Here is a 24,987-nt window from a genome sequence, read left to right as displayed (position 1 = left end):
GTGGCCAAACACCTGTATTCCAGATACCTGCACAACTTACCTTGTATACTAAACAAAAAATGTAAAAAAGGCACAAAATGAAATAAGTTACAGTTCATATAAGGAAATCAGTCAAAAAAAGGTAGGGGCGTGAATCAGAAAACCAGTCAGCATCTGCTGTTACCACATTTTGCCTCCTGCAGTGTGACACATCATGCAGCGTTTCCAATTCATGATGCATTTCTATGGGCTTATTTTGGACCGAAGCTTGTCACCTCACTTCCTGACTATCAGTTAGGGCGGAGATGTGCATTTCGTCATTATTTACAGATCTCTGGTGTAAATGGGACAGTGCACAGTAGGAGCGAAGGAGAAGAGACCAAAACTACAACATGAGAACAAGCGGACAAAGGATCATAAAAATGGAAATTAACAAAATCTCAATTCCTGCAAAAGGAAAAACATGCATTCAATTTATTGCCCAGCCCTACAACAGAAAACCGTTCAACCACATAACACCATACATGGATAATACACTTGGTGTGCCACACGTTAGTATGCATATCGAGAAACACCCCGTCATCTGCGGTTGTGAGGCAGATTAGAATTACTGCCACATTCTCTAAAAACGTTGGGCTCCACAAAATGGTTCAGAAAACAAAATTGCCAGTTTGAGGTCCACCCTTACCTAGTAAATGTTTAAGAGTGAAACTAGAAGCACGGCAAATTACACTTCCTGTTGAGTGCACAGATAGTTCAGTTTCAACCTTGGTGCATAACTGACAACTTATCAGACATATCCATCAAAGCATATATGTTGGTGTTGTTGAGACCGGCCCATCTATCACCTAATCCATAGTGAAGCTTCTAACTTGACCCCACACACAGACGACACAACCAATGACTAAATAAATATGGCGTGACAAAAATGGAGGTGAAAATTCACCATGGACAGAAGGCTTAGAATGTGAAGGAAGGTTTCAGATAACAACAAGTATCGTAGTTACACTTCACCACAAACTTGGCACGTTGACACTAAGGATCGTTAAGTCAGGAGAGTTTCAAATAAAAATGGCGGTTCCATGGCATACATGTAGATGGCACTCTCCACCTATTCAATGTGATGCAGGACATGGCTTTGTGGCTGAGAGCAAGCCTCCAGCTGGCTCTGGTCACCTCAATGGAGCCGTTTACTGTGGAGGAGTGCCATCCTACGAGAGCAGCCTGGTGCCAGCTATTTAGTATACGGGCTAGCTGCAAGTCACGCTGCCAGGCTCCATTCATAATTATGTGTGCCCTTAAGAAAACCATGTTCTCATGCCCCAAAGTCTTAAGAAACTTACAAAATAAACCGTTTAACAGAATGTGCCCAGCCTGAATGTATTTGTTCTTGAGCTCAGTGTATTCATGAGTGCTGACTGACCGTTGAGCAAAAACGTTGTCCACAATGCCTCTTAGAGGCTTTTCTCAGTTAGTAACACTCTTAATTCCAGCTTTTGGCAAGATCAGTTCTTCTGGATTTATCCTCTTTCCCAAAACACTATTTTGCTTCTGTTGATAGCTACTACTGTATACTCAAAGAACATATCAAATACTATCACAGCTTAGTCTGTTCCATTTTCTCCCTACCATTGAAATTCAGTAATTCAAATGCCATGACACCTACAATCTCTACCTTGAAAATCACCTCAAACTATAACCACCACCAAAAATACTAGTCTTTCACCTGATATTGCCTAGCTGTGAGCTAGAAATCTGGTTGCATGATTTACAGGCTACATTGGTGTAGAATTCTCAACAGAGTAAACTTGAAAAAGTGAGCTTCCTAAGGGAAATGAGATCCAAAGCCTAAATGTCCTGCACTGATGATGATAACGATTGTTTCCCCATCTGTCACAGGTTGTGCCTATTCAAGCTCAGTACAAGAAACAGAGCTACATCTTCAAGAGGTCAAGTACTCTTGTGAAAACAATAATTAAAAACTGATGTTGCAAAAATTCTTGAAATACTGTCCCAAAGCTACTTAACTCAGCAATCCTCATCAGGCCACACAAAGTTCAGGCCTACTGCAGCTTTACAAAAAAAAATACTTTAAAACATCTAGGCCTAAACAGACAATGGACTAAAGCTCCACACAGCTATGAAAATGTACAGTACTAGTAAAAAGTTAAACATTCCAGGGTTTCTCTTTGTTTTTACTATTTTCTACACTATAGAATTGTGAAGACATCAAAACCATGAAATAACACATATGGAATCATGTAGCAACCAAAAGTGTGTTAAAAATCAAAATATTTGAGATTCTTCAAAGTAGAAGAATCCCTTTGCCTTGTTGACAGCTCTGCCTTGTTAAAAGTTCATCTGTGGAATGTCTTTCCGCCATAATGCCTTGGAGCCAATCAGTTGTGTTGTGACAAGGTATGGGGTGGTAAACAGAAGAAAGCACTATTTGGTAAAAGACCAAGTCCATATTATGGCAAGAACAGCTCAAATAAGCAGGGAGAAACAACAGTCCATCATTACTTTAAGACATGAAGGTCAGTCACCCCGGATATTTCAAGAATTTTTGAAGTTTCTTCAAAAACCCATCAAGCGCTATGATGAAACTGGCTCTCATGAGGACAGCCACAGGAAAGGAAAACCAAGAGTAACCTCTGCTGTCGAGGATAAGTTCATTACAGTTTCCAGCCTCAGAAATTGCTGCCCAAATAAATCCTTCACAACATCAACTGTTCAGAGGAGAATGCGTGAATCAGTCCTTCATGGTCAAATTGCTACAAAGAAACCACAACTCAAATCAAATTTTATTTGTCACATACACATGGTTAGCAGATGTTAATGCGAGTGTAGCGAAATGCTTGTGCTTCTAGTTCCGACAATGCAGTGATAACCAACAAGTAATCTAACTAACAATAAGGGGATAAAGAATATGTACATAAGGATATATGAATGAGTGATGGTAGAGGGCAGCATACAGTAGATGGTATCGAGTACAGTATATACATATGAGATGAGTATGTAGACAAAGTAAACAAAGTGGCATAGTTAAAGTGGCTAGTGATACATGTATTACATAAGGATGCAGTCGATGATATAGAGTACAGTATATACGTATGCATATGAGATGAATAATGTAGGGTAAGTAAGATTATATAAGGTAGCATTGTTTAAAGTGGCTAGTGATATATTTACATCATTTCCCATCAATTCCCATTATTGAAGTGGCTGGAGTTGGGTCAGTGTCAATGACAGTGTGTTGGCAGCAGCCACTCAATGTTAGTGGTGGCTGTTTAACAGTCTGATGGCCTTGAGATAGAAGCTGTTTTTCAGTCTCTTTTTCAGTCTCTCGGTCCCAGCTTTGATGCACCTGTACTGACCTCGCCTTCTGGATGATAGCGGGGTGAACAGGCAGTGGCTCGGGTGGTTGATGTCCTTGATGATCTTTATGGCCTTCCTGTAACATCGGGTGGTGTAGGTGTCCTGGAGGGCAGGTAGTTTGCCCCCGGTGATGCGTTGTGCAGACCTCACTACCCTCTGGAGAGCCTTACGTTTGAGGGCGGAGCAGTTGCCGTACCAGGCGGTGATACAGCCCGCCAGGATGCTCTCGATTGTGCATCTGTAGAAGTTTGTGAGTGCTTTTGGTGACAAGCCAAATTTCTTCAGCCTCCTGAGGTTGAAGAGGCGCTGCTGCGCCTTCTTCACGACGCTGTCAGTGTGAGTGGACCAATTCAGTTTGTCTGTGATGTGTATGGCAAGGCACTTGAAACTTGCTACCCTCTCCACTACTGTTCCATCGATGTGGATAGGGGGGTGTTCCCTCTGCTGTTTCCTGAAGTCCACAATCATCTCCTTAGTTTTGTTGACGTTGAGTGTGAGGTTATTTTCCTGATACCACACTCCGAGGGCCCTCACCTCCTCCCTGTAGGCCGTCTCGTCGTTGTTGGTAATCAAGCCTACCACTGTTGTGTCGTCCGCAAACTTGATGATTGAGTTGGAGGCGTGCGTGGCCACGCAGTCGTGGGTGAACAGGGAGTACAGGAGAGGGCTCAGAACACACCCTTGTGGGGCCCCGTGTGGACCTATTTGGGCGGTAAGCAAATTGAAGTGGGTCTAGGGTGTCAGGTAGGGTGGAGGTGATATGGTCCTTGACTAGTCTCTCAAAGCACTTCATGATGACGGAAGTGAGTGCTACGGGGCGGTAGTCGTTTAGCTCAGTTACCTTAGCTTTCTTGGGAACAGGAAAAATGGTGGCCCTCTTGAAGCATGTGGGAACAGCAGACTGGTATAGGGATTGATTGAATATGTCCGTAAACACACCGGCCAGCTGGTCTGCGCATGCTGTGAGGGCGCGGCTGGGGATGCCGTCTGGGCCTGCAGCCTTGCGAGGGTTAACACGTTTAAATGTCTTACTCACCTCGGCTGCAGTGAAGGAGAGACCGCATGTTTTCGTTGCAGGCCGTGTCAGTGGCACTGTATTGTCCTCAAAGCGGGCAAAAAAGTTATTTAGTCTGCCTGGGAGCAAGACATCCTGGTCCGTGACTGGGCTGGGTTTCTTCTTGTAGTCCATGATTGACTGTAGACCCTGCCACATGCCTCTTGTGTCTGAGCCGTTGAATTGAGATTCTACTTTGTCTCTGTACTGACGCTTAGCTTGTCTAATAGCCTTGTGGAGGGAATAGCTGCACTGTTTGTATTCGGTCATGTTACCAGTCACCTTGCCCTGATTAAAAGCAGTGGTTCGCGCTTTCAGTTTCACACGAATGCTGCCATCAATCCACGGTTTCTGGTTAGGGAATGTTTTTATCGTTGCTATGGGAACGACATCTTCAACGCACGTTCTAATGAACTCACACACCGAATCAGCGTTTTCGTCAATATTTTTATCTGACGCAATGCGGAACATATCCCAATGCACGTGATCGAAGCAGTCTTGAAGCGTGGAATCAGATTGGTGGGACCAGCATTGGACAGACCTCAGCGTGGGAGCCTCTTGTTTAAGTTTCTGTCTGTAGGCAGGGATCAACAAAATGGAATCGTGGTCAGCTTTTCCGAAAGGGGGGCGGGGCAGGGCCTTATATGCGTCGCGAAGTTAGAGTAACAATGATCCAAGGTTTTACCACCCCTGGTTGCGCAATCGATATGCTGATAAAATTTAGGGAGTCTTGTTTTAAGATTAGCTTTGTTAAAATCCCCAGCTACAATGAATGCAGCCTCCGGATAAATGGTTTCCAGTTTGCAAAGAGTTAAAAAAAGTTTGTTCAGAGCCATCGATGTGTCTGCTTGGGGGGATATATACGGCTGTGATTATAATCGAAGAGAATTCTCTTGGTAGATAATGCGGTCTACATTTGATTGTGAGGAATTCGAAATCAGGTGAACAGAAGGATTTGAGTTCCAGTATGTTTCTTTCATCACACCATGTCTCATTAGTCATGAGGCATACGCCCCTGCCACTCTTCTTACCAGAAAGATGTTTGTTTCTGTCGGCACGATGCGTGGAGAAACCAGTTGGCTGCACCGCCCCGGATAGCGTCTTCCCAGTGAGGCATGTTTCCGTGAAGCAGAGAAAAGGACTAAAAGGACACCAATAAGAAGAGACTTGCTTAGGCCAAGAAACTTGAGCAATGGGCATTAGACCGGTGGAAATCTGTCCTTAGATCTGATGAGTCCAATTTAGCAATTTATGGTTCCAACCGCCATGTATTTGTGAGACGCAGAGTAGGTGAATGGATGATCTCTGCTTGGACGTGGGGGTGACAGTGACTTATTTAGGATTCAAGGCACACTTAACCAGCATGGCTACCACAGCATTCTGCAGATAAACACCATCCCATCTGGTTTGCGCTTAGTGGGACTGTCATTTGTTTTTCAACAGGACAATGACCCAACACACCTCCAGTCTGAGTAAGGGTTAGTCGATCAAGAAGGAAAGTGATGGAGTGCTGCATCAGATGACCTGGCCTCCACAATCACCCAACCTCAACCCAATTGAGATGGTTTGGGATGAGCTGGACCACAGAGTGAAGGAAAAGCAACCAACAACTGCTCAGCATATGTGGGAACTCCTTCAAGACTGTTGGAAAAGCATTCCAGGTGAAGCTGGTTGAGAGAATGCCAAGAGTGTGCAAAACTGTCATCAAGGCAAAGGGTGGCTACTTTGCAGAATCTCAAATATATTTTGATTTGTTAAACACTATTTTGGTTACATGATTCTAAACTCAGCAAAAAATGAAACAACCCCTCAATTGTCAACTTATTTTCAGAAAACTTAGTGTAAATATTTGTATGAACATAAGATTCAACAGAAAAACTGAACAAGTTCCACAGGCATGTGACTAACAGAAATATAACAATTGGGGGGGGTGGCATCAAAAGTCAATGCAGCTGGTGGACACACCAGATACTAAGTACTGCAGTATCGTCATGGAATGCACCAGATTTGCCAGTTCTTGGTGTGAGACATTATCCCACTCTTCCACCAAGGCACCTGCAAGTTCCGGAGATCCGGGCTCTTCGGTGGGCATGGCAGAACACTGACATTCCTGTCTCGCAGGAAATCAGCCATACTGCTCGTTCTGTGCGTGGTGGCATTGTCATGCTGGAGGGTCATGTCAGGATGAGCCTGCAGGAAGGGTACCACATGAGGGAGGAGGTCTTTCCTGTAACGCATAACGTTGAGATTGCCTGTAATGACAACAAGCTCAGTCCGATGATGCTGTGACACACCGCCCCCCTCCACCTCCAAACCGATCCCGCTCCAGTATACAGGCCTCGGTGTAGCGCTCATTCCTTCAACGATAAAAGCAAATCCGACCATCACCCCTGGTGAGACAAAACCGCGACTCGTCAGTGGAGAGCAGTTTTTGCCAGTCCTGTCTGGTCCAGCGATGGTGGGTGTGTGCCCATAGGTGGTGATGTTGCTGATGATATCTGGTGAGGACCTGCCTAACAGGCCTTACAAGCCCTCAGTCCAGCCTCTCTCAGCCTATTGCGGACAGTCTGAGCACTAATGGAGTGATTGTGCGTTCCTGGTGTAACTCGGGAAGTTGCTGTTGCCATCCATTGCCTGTCACGCAGGTGTGATGTTCGGATGTACCGATCCTGTTCAGATGTTGTTACAGGTGGTCTGCCACTGAGGATGATCAGCTGTCCGTCCTGTCTCCCTGTAGCGCTGTCTTAGGCGTCTCACAGTAGGGACATTGCAATTTATTGTCCTGGCCACATCTGCAGTCCTCATGCCTCCTTGCAGCATGCCTAATGCACATTCACCCAGATGAGCAGGGACCCTGGGCATCTTTCTTATGGTGTTTTTCAGAGTCGGTAGAAAGGCCTCTTTAGTGTCCTAAGTTTTCATAACTGTGACCTTACTTGATTACTGTCTGTAAGCTGTTCGTGTCTTAACGAACGTTCCATAGGTGCATGATCATTAGTTGTTTATGGTTCATTGAACAAGTATGGGAAATTGTTTAAACCCTTTACAATGAAGATCTGTGAAGTTATTTGGACTTTTACAAATTGTCTTTGAAAGAAAGGGTCCTGAAAAAGGGACGTATTTTTTGTTGTTGCCGAGTTTGTTATTTCATAGTTTTGATGTCTTCACTATTATTCTACAGTGTAGAAAATAGTAAAAAAAATAACAAATGTTAAAAAAAACTTGAATGAGTAGGTGTGTCCAAACTTGACTGGTACTGTTTGCATTTTTGAGAAGGCCAATTTTATTTTACAAGAGCATGAAAAAGTAACCATCTCTTCTCTAAAATGTGCTTTCACTGTGGGTGATATAAGATACTATGACATTTCTATAATCTCTCGCATAATTTCATACAAATGATTGTTCTATATTCAGGTCAGCAAAAGGTTCAGGGCATTGTAAGCACCTGTGCTTACAGAAAGTACATGAAGAGCGTGTGCAATGGTAGTTAAGCCACTGGCCTCGATTTCCATTTACACACATATTTCAAGTGAGTAAGAACAGGACACAGCTTGGGAAATATTGAAATGTTGAGGCAGTATTGAAATGTTGAGGCATGAGCAATACCGGACTTGTTGCTCACAGTTTTTAAGTATGGATTTGAATGTGGTGATGCATGCCTCCTGTGTAAAGAGTGTATTCTATTTTGCCGTAGGTTTACGGGACTCCATGCAATATGGTCAACATTATTGGAGTGGATGTTTAGGAAACAGGCTACATTTTATTATCCGTTCCCTCACATATCTGAACAAAGCCAACTGACAAAATTTGCACAGTGAACACTTGATTGACTCTTCTTAAGAGGCAGACTTTTCTGGCATATTACCTTTGCAAGATCCCATTCTCTTGTGGTATCACACCATTGATGGCCGCCTGTAAAGAGAGAAAAGACCATGGAAAATGTTGTTGCAACTTAATACATTCCTGAAAGCATGCAATGTTCCAACATCAAATCCTGATTACTGTAGGTAAATGTCCCCATAACTTTCTACTGCCACTTCCTGCCAATAGAATGACTGCAAACGGTTGCATTTGAAATTAGTCATGCAAGAAGCGGAGTCAGTAAGCGCTAATATATTTCAAAACAAAAATCCCCAAATTAAGCGTTACAGTAATTACTTCAGAAAGCATTCATACCCCTTGACTAATTCCACATGTGGTTATAGCCTGAATTCAAATTTCTAAAAACATGCTTATACTGTCATTATTGGGTATTGGGTGTAATTGGGTCAGATTTCTTATTTTATATTTTCAAAGCTTTTTGATAAATCTTTTGCAAATTTATTGGAAATTAAACACAGAAATATCTCATTTCCATAAGTATTCACACCCCTAAGTCAATACATGTGCAACTCACTTTTGGCAGCAATCACAGCTGGGAGTCTTTCTGGGTAAGAGCCTTGCGCAGATTGAAGTTCAAATTGTAACTCGGACTAGAGGTCGACCAATTATAATTTTTCAACGCCGATACCGATAATTGGAGGACCAAAAAAAGCAGATACCGATTTAAAAATCGGCCAATTTTTATATTTTATTTATTTATTTGTAATAATGAAAATTACAACAATACTGAATGAACACTTATTTTAACTTAATATATTACATCAATAAAATCAATTTAGCCTCAACTCAATAATGAAACATGTTCAATTTAGTTTAAATAATGCAAAAACAAAGTGTTTGAGAAGGAAGAAAAAGTGCAATATGTGCCATGTAAAAAAGCTAACTTTTAAGGGTTAGGGTTAGGGTTAACCCTAACCCAAATTACATTGTCACTAACTTTTAAGTTCCTTGCTCAGAACATGAGAACATATGAAAGCTGGTGGTTCATTTTAACACGAGTCTTCAATATTCCCAGGTAAGAAGTTTTAGGTTAAGGTTATTATAGGTCTATTTCTCTCTATACCATTTGCATTTCATATACCTTCGACTATTGGGATGTTCTTAAAGGCACTTTAGTATTGCCAATGTAACAGTTTAGCTTCCGTCCCTCTCCTCGCCCCTACCTGGGCTCAACCCAGGAACACATCGACAACAGCCACCCTTGAAGCATCGTTAACCATCGCTCCACAAAAGCAGCGGCCCTTGCTGAGCAAGGGGAACAGGTACTCCAAGTCTCAGAGCGAGTGATGTCACCGATTGTAACGCTATCAGCGCGCACGCCGCTAACTAGCTAGCCATTTCACAGCGGTTACACCAGCCTAATCTCGGGAGTTGATAGGCTTGAAGTCATAAACAGCGCAATGCTTGAAGCAAAGAGCTGCTGGCAAACGCACGAAAGTGCTGTTTTAATGAATGCTTACGAGCCTGCTGCTGCTTACCTCCGCTCAGTCAGACTGCTCTATCAAATCATAGAATTAATTATAACATAATAACACACAGAAATACAAGCCTCAGGTCATTAATATGGTCAAATCCGGAAACTATCATTCCGAAAACAAAACATTTATTTTTTCAGTGAAATACGGAACTGTTCCGTATTTTATCTAACGGGTGGCATCCATAAGTCTAAATATTCCTGTTACATTGCACAACCTTCAATATTATGTCATAATTACGTAAAATTCTGGCAAATTAGTTTGCAACGTGCCAGGCGGCCCGAACTGCTGCATATACCCTGACTATGCGTGCAATGAACGTAGGAGAAGTGACAATTTCACTAGTTTAATATTGCCTGCTAGCAATTTATTTTAACTAAATATGCAGGTTTAAAAATATGTACTTCTGTGTATTGATTTTAAGAAAGGCATTGATGTTTATGGTTAGATACAGTCGTGCAACGATTATGTTTCTTTCACAAATGCGCTTTTGTTAAATCATCCCCCGTTTGGCAAAGTTGGCTGTCTTTGTTAGGAAGAAAGTCTTTACAGTTCGCAACGAGCCAGGCGGCCCAAACTGCTGCATATACTCTGACTCAGAACGCAAGAGAAGTGACACAATTTCCCAAGTTAAAGGAAATTCATGTTAGCAGACAATATTAACTAAATATATAGGTTAAAAAATATATACTTGCGTATTGATTTTAAGAAAGGCGTTGATGTTTATGGTTCAGTACACATTGGTGCAACGACAGTCCTTTTTTCGTGAATGCGCTTGTTAAAAATCACCCATTTGGCGAAGTAGGCTACGACTCAATGATAAATTAACAGGCACTGCATCGATTATATGCAAGGCAGGACAAGCTAGATAAACTAGTAATATCAACCATGTGTAGTTAGTCACTAGTTATGTTAAGTATGATTGTTTTTTATAAAGATATGTTTAATGCTAGCTAGCACCTTACCTTGGCTCCTTGCTGCACTCACATAACAGGTAGTCAGCCTGCCACGCAGTCTCCTAGTGGAGTGCAATGTAATCGGCCATGATTGGTGTCCAAAAATGCAGATTACTGATTGATATGAAAACTTGAAATCAGCCCTTCGGATTAATCGGTCGACCTCTAACTCGGACACTCAGGAACATTCACCGACTTCTTGGTAAGCAACTAGCGTAGATTTGGACTTGTGTTTTAAGTTATTGTCCTGCTGAAAGGAGAATTCATCTCCCAGTGTCTGGGGGGAAGAAGACAACCAAGTTTCTCTAGGATTTTGCCTGTGCTTAGCTCCATAGCGTTAATTTTTTTTATACTGAAAAACTAACACAGTACTTAACGATTACAAGCATACCCAAAACATAATGCAGCCACCATTATGCTTGAAGACATGAAGAGTGTTACTCAGTAATGCGTTATTGGACTTGCCCAAAAACATAACACTTTGTATTGTGGACAAAAAGTTAATTGCTTTGCCACATTTTTTGCAGTATTATGTTAGTGCCTAGTTGCAAACAGGATACATGTTTAAATAAAACTATTTTTCCACACAGAGCCCATGCAACTTATGTGACTTAAGCAAATGTTCACTCCTGAACTTGTGTAGGCTGGCCATACGAAAAGGGTTGAATTCTTGACCTAAGACATTTCAGCTTTTCATTTGTAATTCATTTGTAAAAAAATATAATCCCACTTCGACATTTCGGGGTAGTGTGTTTAGGCAGTAACACAGCAAAATATGGAAAAAGTCAAGGGGTGTGAATTATTGCTGAAGGCAATGTAGATAGGATGATATGAAAATGAAAATAGAGATGACAAATCACAAGAGAACAGATCATTCATTAAAAAAAATAAAAAGAGGTTGAAGTGTCAGACTGTAGGCCTCAGGAAAATGATTTATTGTGAAACTGATTTGAGGGAACTGTAGAGGATTGAGAGAGCAGCAAGAGGACAATGCTAGCAGCGAGTAGTTTTGACCCACTGTTAGGAACCTACTGGAGGTGAGAGCTCTAGAACAGGGGGGATATCCAGCAGTATTTGAAAACAGTACAGAACGTACCATAAACTACTAGGGACATTAACAGAAAATATGATAAAATGATTACTGAGTCCAAGGGGCACTGACAGTATTTAACACTTGTTTGCTGTCCTGTACCAACAGGTCTCTTGTCAATTTTGCTCAACCTAACAGCAACACAAAGGAAGTGCAAGTCATCACATTAACAGATGTGTCATCACATTAACAGATGTGTCTAACCATCGCTGAAGCACTCTAATCTAACTACCAGTCTCTTTAGCTAACATTTCACTCCTTGCAATTGCCAAAAAGCCTGGCCTTTCGGCCATCAACATTTAATATGCGCTGGATATACGGTGGAGTTGCTCATTGGTTGTTGGAAATAACACATTTTCCATAACACGCGGCGCCTAAAAATATAATTAGTTATAACAAAGTCTAACACATTTTGTGGTTGGAATTGCAGAATGTATTATTTTGAGAATTTAGACATGCGCTTGCAACTTGACACACTGCTTTCGTCTGGACAAAAAAATATATATTTGCATAATCATTATGATTGGAGGATAGCTGTGAGGGTGATCAAATCCTCTGTTCTCCTTGAGCTCATTAATAATAGAATGTTCATATTTGAAGACGGAATAAAAGCCCGTCTCTTTGGCACATGACATGGAGTGGATTAGCTGAAGAGACTGGTACCCAGACTACTTAGGCCCTGCTTGCTTGCTCTGAATAGCTGCCAGCACAAGAACAGCACTCTGCTAAATATAGCACACCCCCATTAAAAAACAAAAACCTTATGATAAAGGGTTACATTGTAAAAAACTTTTTTTTTTAAGAACATTCCACAAGGATCAGTTTCATACTGCTCCTTTGAATCTCAAAATTTAAATCAAAACTGTCAGGAGACATTCTTTATATACACATTAAAGACAGGGTAGTAGTAGCCCAAGTGACGTTGTCTCTGACAACTGGATAGACATGGTAATGATGGGGCAATGTTGACTGAAACGTCACAATCAAGGGGCTGATACATCTCAGTAATAAGTGTACCATTTCTGTTAAAATAGAAAACAAACTGAAATAGGTAACAAAATCACACTGTGTGCTTTTAGTGGCTATGCTTTTTGCTTAATTGGTCAATTGAATTGGATTAAAAGTTGCAGTAACTAGAACGCACCAGTGCCCAGTTGTACTGTAGCATGGTTTGATTTTGTCAGGTTCACCATGTAGACTAAGCCTTTGTGGATATCATGAGTAGAGAATTGTGAATTAAGCCTACCTAGGCCATCATTTGATATAAATAGGTCTTCATTCAATAAATGTATGTTAGCACAGAGTAAATGGACCATCACTAGACATGAGCCTACATAGTTTTCCCAACTGAAAAACTAATAAAGTACATTTAATTGATTGAATGTTGATTGAACAACAAAAATGCTGGCATTATATTCCAGAAATTACCACATATAACAGTAGTATCACTATAAAGCACATATTGAAATATAAACCTATAAATCACATTAGTGGGTTCAATCCCCGGGACCACCCATATGTAGAATGTATGCACACATGACTGTAAGTCGCTTTGGATAAAAGCGTCTGCTAAATGGCATATATATATATATACATTACTCAAAAGGTACGTGCAACACTAAAGGCTACAGTTCAACTATTTTAACAGCTAAATAAATAGATTATATACTTCCAATTTATAAAAAGAAAATTGAGTCTTGTTCGTATGACCTACTGATGTTTGAACTTACCACTAAATCCCAATTATTGAGTTCTAAGAGCGTGATTGCCTCTGCAATGTCGTCAATGCCAGTGCAAGCCTGTTAGAAAAACAGAAACAGAAGTCATGTACATAACAAAGACCAATAGAATGTGTAATTGAGCAGCTACGGTGCTAACTGACAACACCAGGGTTATGGGTTTGATTCCTGCATTGACAACTGAATGTGTGTCACTATGACCTGTACTGTGTAGCCAAGTCACTTTGGATAAAGCATCTGCTAAAAACACATAACGCCTACATGCCAGCTCATTACAAACAAACATAGTTATAGCAGATTTGTTTGTTGTATTAAGAGATTGAGTTTATAACTAACTTACAAACTGCTCCACGTTCCCAAAAGTGCCTCACCAATAAATGAAATGGACACATGTGGAAAGTACACTACTTGCATAAATTACCATTATCAGTACATAACACTAAATGATACTGTAATTACCTGTTATCAACTATCCTATGTATCTAGTCCTTAATGAAGGCTCCTCCACTCAGTACATCACTGGGTGGTTTGACTGACAAGTTATAATAGGTTATTATCAGTATCAAGACATGTTACAGTGAACTAGTTATTTCCATTGCACGAACCACCAATGCTAAAGTTAGTATTAATGTGACATTGAAAGGACTCTGCAGATTTAGCTGCATAAAGCCTAATGTGGCTTAAAGAGGAGCTAAAAGGAGAGCATGTACTGTGAAGCAATTCTGTCATCATGGATAGCCGTCTTAACGATTTATGATTGACGCGGCGACTAGTGGGCAGACTGGAGCTCCTATATCACATAAAATTAAGTTATCAAAAACTGATAACAGCCACAAAAATGCTGAAGAACACAGAGCATCAATGTGATGTGTAAATGCAGGCTATTCTTTGGGTGCTGAAATACATTTATTTACACATACATACATACATACATACATACATACATACATACATACATACATACATACATACATATTTTCCCCAGGTCGTTGCTGTAAATCAGAATGTGTTCTCAGTCAATTTACCTGTTAAAACAACAATTACATCTAGAAAAAAATAAAACGTAATTTTCTGTGACGTCGGAACTCCAGTCCGCCCACACTAGTCACTGCTCAACTTCATCGTCATTTTTTTTACCCATTAATCCGCTTTAGAACAAGGAAAGGGTTTGGCCTGCCTGGATGTCCTTGTCCAATCGCGCTCTAGCGACTCCTTGTGGCCTGGCACATGCACGCTGACACGGTCGCCAGGTGTACGGTGTTTCCTCTGACACATTGGTGCGGCTGGCTTCCGGGTTAAGCGAGCAGTGTCAAGAAACATTGTGGCTTGGCAGGGTCGTGTTTCGGGGGACGCACGGCTCTCGACCTTCCCCTCTCCCGAGACCGTACAGGAGTTGCAGCGATGGGACAAGCCTAACTACTAATTGGATATCATGAAATTTGGGAGAAAAAGGGGTAAACATTTGTTTTAAATTGTAAGTAAAAATAACAATAAGCCTACGAGAAGGGGAGACAAAAATAATAGGACGTCCATCTAACTGGAGGAAATTATTGTCCGACAAATGATTTAAGAAGCACTGCTCCAACAATGAAAAATAGTAGATATGTGCAGTGTGCACTCGACCTTGGGTTATTGCCGATGCTCTCCGTGGGCGCCAATAAAATAGGCTATACTATTGTTTGCTCAATTAGGTTGAGAATTATGCGCTTGTATTTTCAAATATTGCGATAAGCTTGGCCTCTACTTTTCAGTCACATATCAACAATAATCTGCTCAAATTGCACGCGCTGCCTTCCCTTCCGACTGTAGGCAATGTGATTTAAAAACATCCACAATTTATTTAAGCAGCTAATGATCCTCTGTGCCCAAATCATGATTTAGTTTCCTATTTTGAATGATTATATTTATTTATGTATAGACGGGAGTAGGCTAATTAGGCTATACAATTTAAATCAAAATGTACTTTTGGGAAAGCTTCCCCTTATGGACACGCCGCCTATGCTTGCATATAAAAAACGGAATGCACTTAACCTCCATTCCCTATTCGATTGCAGGCTACGGATTATTTTGTTTGTGGGCCATTCTAAATCAAATAATTCCACATATACACTAGATTGCTGACAGGTGTATAACATTTTTGCACACAGCCATGCAATCTCTATAGACAAACATTGGCAGTAGAATGGCCCGTATTGAAGACCTCAGTGACTTTAAACGAGGCACTGTCATTGGCTGCCACCTTTCCAACAACTCAGTTTATCAAATTTCTGCCCTGGTCAACTATAAGTGCTGTTGTTGTGAAGTGGAAACGTCTAGGAGCAACAACGGCTCAGCCCGGAAGTGGTAGGCCACACAAGTTCACACAACAGGCCCGCCGAGTGCGGCTTCCAACTTTGTGGCAACATTTTAAGGATGGCCCTTTCCAGCATGACAACGCCCCTGTGCACAAATTGAGGTCAATACAGAAATGGATTGTCGAGATCGTTGTGGAATAACTTGACTGGCCTGCACAGAGCCCTGACCTAAACCTCATTGAACACTTTTGGATGAACGCTAAATCCTTCTGGTCCTTCTGTAGCTCAGTTGGTAGAGCATGGCGCTTGTAATGCCAGGGTAGTGGGTTCGATCCCCGGGACCACCCATACGTAGAATGTATGCACACATGACTGTAAGTCGCTTTGGATAAAAGCGTCTGCTAAATGGCATATATTATTATATATTATATTAACGCAGACTGCGAGCCAGGCCTAATCGTCTAAAATCTGTGCCCAACCACTTTTGGTCATGTAGTGTATATTAGTAGACAATATTTTTTTTAACCTTTATTTAACTAGGCAAGTTAAGAACAAATTCTTATTTTCAATGACAGCCTAGGAACAGTGGGTTAACTGCCCGTTCAGGGGCAGAACGATAGATTTTGTACCTTGTCAGCTCGGGGGTTTGAACTAGTCCAACGCTCTAACCACTAGGCTACCCTGCCGCCCGATATGAAAGACCAGATAAAATTAAGAATAGTCTGCTGGATGAGAATATTATCAAGTGCTTGTCAAATTGTGAAGAGACTGATGAAACATGTGGAGCAGAGCTCATCATGCAGCCTTAGAATGTATAAAACATCTAAACATATAGCCTAACATTTGTATTACAACTAAAGTTGTAAATAAATAGCATAAATAACTAAAGATAAGAGGACCCCTTTCTTTGTTAACTGCTCAACACAGAATGTACATACTCCCTCGGGAAATTGTTTGGGGAAATGTTTGTATTTTGTTCAGCTATGTTCAACTGTATTCTTCATACTATTAAAATAATGCAAAATGATGCCATGGAATTCTAGGCAAATCTTGTCTGCTAAATGAACTAGTGTAGCCCACAGCCTTATGGCATTGCCAGATCAGGGGCTAACAAAAGGACAACTCAAAATATGCTATTCTGTTCTGAAATTAGGCTAAAGAAACATATGAAGAAAATGTAGCCTAAAATAAAATTGATGTATTGTGATGGTGTAGGTTATATTAAATGGATTTATTCTCCTTCTTAAAATATAGATGTTAAAAAGGTCCGCATTAGTGGCTTGTAGGCTATGAGTGGAAGCCAGGAGATGCTAAACGTGTTTGTTATTTAATGGTCAATTACTGTGAGACTGGTAGTTATTTGCATTTCAATCACCAGCTGAGAAAATGTCATGAATGCCACAGCACTATTCAGACTGCAATTAGATGATAATATTTGGGTCAACTGTACATAGTGTGTTCTATGAGTGTCACTGAGTAGGCTGATACACCATTTCATGAGTGCACAATCCATAGGTTTGGTTGTACAGTCGCATACAAGTATGCCCCCAACGCAATTCTGAAAATAATTCAGATATCCAGAGTGTGATCTAAACAGATGTACATTAAAACAAATCCAAATAACTAATCACAACAAAATACAACTATAACATTCAAATCTTGTTTAACATTATTTAGTCGAATTGTGTCATTATTTTACTATTTTTATCCGTTTGCATCAGTTTCATTGGGTACTTTTATTTTGAAGGCGACCCGCGGATTCCACTATTGTTGCTCACGCCAATGTTGTTCACAACACACTGGTATGGCTAGCCAAAAGCTTGATTTTATTCAGTCACGTGGTGCACTGTGTTCTTCAGCTTTTTTGTGGCCTTGTTATTCAACGACCTGTTATCAGGATGATATAAAGTTCATTTGAACGTTAGGTAGCTAGCCAACTGACTTACCTGGCTAATAAATCATCACCACTTTACAGATAGTCAACCTTATTCCAGCTCATACTTTCAAACACTAGAGCAGGGACACACACTACATAAGAAATTCAAGTCTCTGCTTGCTAGCTCAACAGTGACCAAGCAAGTTAGCCAGCCATCTGTCAGTTGAATATTTACAATTCATGGCTAATTTATCTAAAGAGGACACCAAGCTAACTAGATCATATTTAAATCCATGTTAGTTATGTGCTCTGCTTTGTTGTTACTAGTAGCTAGTGAGCTAGCAACTGACGTCTAGCTACTAGACTGGCATACCACATTAGTTGGCCAGCGAACGTTAGCTCATTTTGGAGGCTGACAGCTTTACGAAATGCTCTGCAACAATGTAATTCTAAAATACCCCAAACGCACCTGTGTTTACTTACACACACTTTGTTAAAATGCATCAACTTATTGATAAGCGGGACAGTGGTGCAGCTCAATTTGCTAACGTTAGCTGGCTTGTTAGCTAGTTAGCATGCTAACGTGAGCTAAGTAAGCGTTAACACGCTAGCTAGCGAAATGTGTTTGCCTTGTCAGCTGACGAGACAACACTGTTGACATTGACACTGCCTGTCAATGTACGTTACGATTCAACATAAACTAAGTAAGTAGCTAGCTTTGTTATTGTGACGTGAGGAAAGTTGGAACCCACCTGAAAGTCAGCCAAAATTATTTCTCTGTCCATGTTGTTTTCGCTATCAGAGGCCATCGCAGTGACTGGCTAAAACGCTAGCAAGCTATTTTTCTTCTATCGCTTGCTTGCTATCTTGCTTCACTCACTCAGGCAAAGGGTCACTAGATATCATATAAATATCGTCTTAAGTGAACTCAAGACATCAATATGCGCCAGATGTCTAAGGAGCAAATGCCACACTTTGGGTTGGTTTGTACAGCTTATATGAATTTCAATTGTTATCTTCAGTATTCACGGCTATGTCTTCGCTTTACGGCAACCGCAAAGTTGGGTATGGTTCATCTTGCTGTAACGTTCTGAACACATATACATTCAATGTATAGAGCGCGAATGGGTCGAGAAAGAGTTGGAGGGCTCTATTTTTTTGAGAACCCATTTGATTCTATGCATTTAATTTTCTATTTGCAACATTGGAACCTTTCGCCTTCACGGTATGCCCAAATTGTCGCATCGTGAGGAAGCTCAGCTGTTATTCTTAAAGTGACAGTTCTCTTTGATAAATACATTTCATTGTACTCCATACCAGTAGCATATGCAAGGTAATAAAAGCATGCCTATCAGGACAACCCATCAAAGGAGACAGAAAATGTAGATCAGTTATTTTTTTGTATTTTCAAATTGAAAATGGACCAATAAAGCAAGTTCTGTGGTGTTGTATATTTTACTGTATTGTATTGTACTAGACCACAAAACCAGAAATAGCCCACATAACGGATTCATTTGTTTTAACATTAGCCTTACTTTTGAGCTTTCACATCAAATGTTTAATAAACTACTATGAGAAAACAACACAAACTCCCATGGACAGCTCCCACACTGTGCGTACTGAAGGCCTATAGCCAACATTTCTCATGTCTCACAAGACGGAAATCTCTCATTCTAAAAAATGTTTAACATAATGATTTAAGTAGCCTAAGTTATTCATTTGACATAAAAGGCTTACAAATAGGGATAAGCAATATTCTTTCCAATGGTCATCTTACATAATAACATTTTTTGAATAGGCATGAGTTTAGTAGACTTAGCTAGCATAGGCCCTACACCTGTCTTTCCCCCATCATAACCCAAATTCTAGGTTGTTTTTATTTGTAAATGTAGTCTTTTAACAATGTATAGCTTTAAAATATGGTTAAACTATCAATCTCATGGAATATCAGTCTTTCCAATCTACTTGTGTCATCAATGTTTCCCATCCCTCATTTTACCAAACAAAGTGACAGGGTCAGGCTGTGAAATTGCAGACTTGGCCTTCAATACCTAATCTAGGCATGCCGACCTCATTGATAACAAAATCATAATGCTTATGTTTGTATGCAATATCCAAAATAACTGATTGAATATATCATGTTTTTGACAGGTAGGCTTACCTACACTCTCACAGTGGTAGCCCTATGATATGCCTAGTTTGTGCAGAAAATGGCTCTGCTTCTGCGCTCTCAAGTTTAATTGTTGCCTTTGCCAGAGACATGACAACCGAACCTAACCAGAGAGCAATATGAACTGTTCTGGAACAACATTCCGTGGCATATTTTGGTTATGAAAATATGATCTTGTGGTTGCACTCGGGAAAGTAGCCTAGGACGCTATCGTCATAACTGCAGCCTCTGCAGCCTTTTTGATGATCACTGTTTTCAGTCCCGCCCTCTCGCTTTTGTCGACTGTTATGCGTTCGGATTCCGTATTTGAAAAATAGGCTAAAAGTGATGTCAAGAACAGCCTTTTTTCCTCAAATACTGACTTCCAACCAGTCGAATGAATTAACTAATTCAACATATGATGGCAAGGGTAAGGGGGTGTCGTATGTAGGAGAATGTTATATGAATGAAGGCTAGACTATACATTGAAATGTGTGTAGGCTATGTTAAGATATATTCCTACATGATTAGGCTACACCTACCCGGCATATGCCTGTTACAGACTTAACTTGAAACTACTTAGCCCATGGTGTGGTTGATTTAATTTATTTACTCAACTTTACAAGTTTAGTAGCGTAAATCTGTTCAGTGTAACAGATGGTAGGCAATGCTGCTACAGTAATGTGCTCAGCGGAATATGCTAATATAACGTCAATATCAAATGACTAAACTGTTCCCGCGCACTGTCCCGAACAAACACTTTAGGCTACTATTAATGAAGCAAAGAAGGACGATATCCAGACCGTGTATCGTCATTTGAAAATGGGCGGGAAGTGTACATAAAACTCTGAACAAGCATCTCTCCAAATGTCATTGGATGACTTAACGTTGTCAGAATGTTTTTTTTTTCTAAACTATCTTTCTCAGCCCGGGACTGGTAAGAGAGCAAGTCGACAATCAGAAGCTACAAACTTACAAGCCCTAACGAAACGGCAATGTTCCATGGATACAGTTGCAGCAGGACATCATAGGCAACGTTTTTGAGAGCAGGAGACAGACCAACATTTTGGAGTTGCAGATAAGTTGCACCTGTAGGCTAACCTGTATCGTCAGTCCGGAAGGGTAGTAATATAGCCAAATTGTGGAGTTGGATATAATCTTTCAGAATAACACGGGTCTATAAATTAACCATGGGAAATATCCCTGAACACTCTTTTAGAATCTCAAACGTTATCACGTGAACGGGGTTCATGAATAAATATAAACCTCAACTCTGCAAGCTGGACGATTGGAATTAGTTTTTAGTTTTTCAACTTCGTGCATCTTGGTCTACAAGTGGACATCCAACATTCCAATCCAATGTGATAAAAAAATAAATCATTTTTAAGGAAGGTGGTGCTGACCATACACTTGAGTTGGGAATGGCGTGACATCCATGTTTTCCGTGCTGATGCGAGTTGTTACATTGGGATGGTATTAAAAAGGGAGGCGGACCCTGGCAGTGTACCAACTTCTTTCAGGCTACAGACTATTTACTACATTTTCGCAGTCCCTTGCGTCACAACCAAGAAGACGTATAGCATCAAAATCATTCACACATACCATAGTATCAACTTGTGAAACCTGTATCATATATAACATTATTCTCTTTATGGTTTTCGTCCACCAAGAATGGCTGGAGGGGCAAACAGACTGAGCAGCGCATCTGCAAGAGGAGACTTAGCAGAAGTCGAAATGTTATTACAGAACGGAGCAGATGTTAATGAAAACAATGTATTCGGCAGGACACCGTTACAGGTTGGTTCTGCATTTGATTTTATAAACATGTAAATCTATAAATTCATGATTCAGTCTATTTGATCGATTTGAACTTAAACTACCACATCTTAGCATATGTGTGTTAGTATAGCCTAATGTAAAATGGACTAAACTGCGTGCTTTATTGACAAATAAAGTGTTAAAATTATCCAGAGGATACACTTTCTGTAACATGGACTATATATATATATATATACTTGATCCAAATTATTTTGAACGAATCGTCTAATATAGCATAAAGAGAATAGGCTGTGTTGGGTGTCATATTTTAAATTGTATGATTTATGGAGAGTGCAGCAAAGTGACTTGTAGGCCTTAATTTAGTAGCATTATGTGAACGACTAAAACCCCCAATGTAGACTAGAATAATGATGTACACGTATTCGTGATTTACCAGAAATTGTAATTGCAATCCATTATATATTTGTTGTTGTGAATATATTCATATTTTTTACATTCTGTAGACTAAAAAGTTTAGCAGGTTAATATATCTTGATAAGGATGGGTTCAAACATTATGAAAACTTGTCAATCATTGAATGATATGATTATGTGTTTATATTTATAAAGAAGTATCATTGCTCAATAGTGATAATTAAAGAAGATAATATAGTCAAGACCTTGATGCTTGACCTCATGCACTACTCTTTGGACAAGCATGCACACTCAAACACATAGGCCTATGAAACATGTCATTGGTTCCAACAAGACTATTTCTTCCATTTTAAGCTCATTGATAAAACACTCATTTGCTGTTTCTTTATGTCATGACACATTTATGTGGGTTGATCACTTGGTTGGTTAGACTGTATTTATACCGCCTTGGCACACCTCTGAATATCTGCCTTTGACCACATGGGGAATCTCCAAATGCAACGTTTGCTTTCGAAATGTAACTAAGTTTACTGTTTTCTCAAATTACACAATCAAACTCATGTAAAACTAGCTAATTGCAGATTGTGAAAGACTGTTGATTTGGACAGTTCATGACCAGACTGGATAGATTTTCAGGCTAATCTCTTACCATGTTATAGGGTCCAGGGTGCAGATGAAAAGGGCTGAAAGTGGTTAATTGACCCAACCACACGTTTTTGTTGAATGTATAACTCCAATTTAGGCCTATACTCAAATTCAAAGTGCTCTATAAGATTTACCTTTAGTACATAAGAAAACGATATAAGTATGCCATGTATCCTCACGCACAAACTGTAATACACTATTAGTATCACTCCTCTCTTCCAAATGAAAAATATATGTCATGGCTATGAATTCTATATGCCTAATAATGATTACGACGAACTAAGGCTCTATGATTTATTAGAAGATAATAGGTTTACATAATTTAGGTAAAAGACGAATGAAAAAAAGGTTAACACAATGAATACATAATACATTGATATGTGGTTTAGATTCGTTTTTTTATCGTTAATTTTGAAAACAACAGGTGTAAATCTAGACGTGTCTCTCCCCCGGCAACAGAGCCCTAAATAATTAATATTTTCCTTAAAACAGTATACTTCTTACAGCCTTCATGTTCTGTCTTTGCATATACTATACTATATAAGTATTCCGCTCTCAACCAGCTCTGATATTCGATTATATTCCCCCCTTTTTTTCTTCTTTCTTTCTTTCTTACATTTTTTTTACAGGTGATGAAACTTGGTAACCCCGCCATCGCCGAAGCGCTGCTGAGGGCGAACGCAAATCCAAACGTGCGCGACAATGTCAGAGGTCTCACCATCACTCATGACGCTGCAAGGGATGGATATGCAGACACCCTACACGTACTGATGGATCATGGCGCAGACGTCAATCTCCTGGACAATGATGGCAATCTTCCATTGCATCTAGCCGCAAGAGAAGGCTATCTTGATGTGGTCCAGCTCCTTGTTGGTTGTACGATGGAAGCCACAAGGTGCAACTCCAAAGGCCACACACCTTATGATCTGGCGACTATGAACCATAGAGTATCCATTGCGCAATACATTCAGGGGCACACTAATTAATGAATATATATCGGACAATCCTGGCTGGGATAGCGAGGTGGTAGGCCTGCATAAGAACGAGGAAGAAAGTAGCAAAAACATGTAGGTCCATCTACCTCTCTGGTTACAATGTATTTGGATGTTTTTCAGACATGATAGCCTCAATTCTCAATCATAAAGGATGACCCTAGCATGAAGGTTTCCTCCAAACTTAATTAGAAAACATAGCCTAATTCCATCGTTTTTGACTCCAATTTTCTCCATCGCAGAACAAATGTGACGATATTTTTTGCCACTGGAATGATCAATTGAATCTATTTAATATATTAAAGCATTTTTAGGCCGACAACATTTCCCTAACAACATCTCCAGCTGCTTTGTTTCTCTTCTTTTTGTTCGTGTTTTTCCGATATTTCCTAGTGGTACACGTAAGGTGGGGATTTGTCTTTCAAATTCAATTCAGTACCAACATTTTAACTATTTGAGATGTGGGTTTGATACTTCAACGACTATTTAAAATTAAATGAGGAACAATATTTTATTGTTTAACTTCAAGACCATATATATTAGAATAGATGACCCTCTTCATCCAAGGTAGCCTACTTTTGTGCGCATAGCAAATGTCTTATTTTGTCCCGATAGCCCATTTTGTTAATTAAACCCATGCTATTTTGAGTAATAACCCAGTGACCTAGGCCTACCTTCATTCTTCTTGTCCAGACCATTGGTCATAAATTATCAATCTAATGGTAGCCTGACTGTATCGGCAATTATTTTCGATTTTACTTGCACTTGTAAATAATCAAACAAATAGATTTTGTAAGGAACTGTGAAAGCACGCGTTTACTAATATTCACGTTTTATTTTTTACCAAAGACAACAACTGTCTGCAGGTCTTACCTGATTTTCTGTTTGGCCTTTAGATAGCAATTTGGTTGAAATATAATGTACGTAGGGCTATACTACCAGTATGCCTCGTTTTACTGTATTATCTTCTATTTGAATATTGCTAATCGATGTTTTTCACTGTTGTTTGATTTGTGAGACGAATAAATTCAGTTGTCCACTGATTATTAGAAGTTTGCGTCATTTTTTAAATAATTTGCCATTTTTTTATATCCCCCCTGAGGCTACTCAGCACTGCTGATGTGATCAACCAACAGTGATTGTTCCATACGATATAGTATTTTATTAATTCGAGTAAAATATAGGCTATTGAAAGTAGGCATACCCTACCTTGGAATGAAGTATATGAGCTCGACCGAAATACTAGGGGTCACAATGAAACTATAAAAAATATTGTTACTCCAAAC

At 40.0% G+C, this 24,987-nt stretch overlaps 1 protein-coding gene and 1 long non-coding RNA gene across 3 annotated transcripts in view; one reads left to right on the top strand and one right to left on the bottom strand.

The window, feature by feature from the left end:
- LOC118359136 (FAS-associated factor 1-like) overlaps positions 1 to 18,962 on the bottom strand; it is a 98,449-nt gene extending 79,487 nt beyond the window's left edge. Inside the window, exons 1-3 of one of the 2 annotated variants that reach the window (XM_052480432.1) lie at positions 18,476 to 18,962; positions 13,545 to 13,613; positions 8,277 to 8,323 (exon numbers count right to left, since the gene is read on the bottom strand). In XM_052480432.1, coding sequence (XP_052336392.1) covers positions 8,277 to 8,323; positions 13,545 to 13,613; positions 18,476 to 18,532 — 173 coding nt within the window. In that variant the 5' untranslated portion in view covers positions 18,533 to 18,962. The remainder of the gene's footprint in view (positions 1 to 8,276; positions 8,324 to 13,544; positions 13,614 to 18,475) is intronic. The other variant, XM_052480433.1, reaches the window with a different exon arrangement.
- A 1,351-nt stretch (positions 18,963 to 20,313) lies between these two features.
- LOC118359135 (uncharacterized) lies at positions 20,314 to 24,744 on the top strand. The gene is made up of 2 exons (XR_008080161.1): positions 20,314 to 21,669; positions 23,339 to 24,744. It is a non-coding gene; the product is annotated as an uncharacterized LOC118359135 (long non-coding RNA).
- Positions 24,745 to 24,987: the final 243 nt, after the last annotated feature.

Source organism: Oncorhynchus keta, chromosome 26 (assembly GCF_023373465.1).
Source record: "Oncorhynchus keta strain PuntledgeMale-10-30-2019 chromosome 26, Oket_V2, whole genome shotgun sequence".
NCBI lineage: Eukaryota > Metazoa > Chordata > Actinopteri > Salmoniformes > Salmonidae > Oncorhynchus > Oncorhynchus keta.
This window is presented reverse-complemented; position numbering and strand designations above follow the sequence as displayed.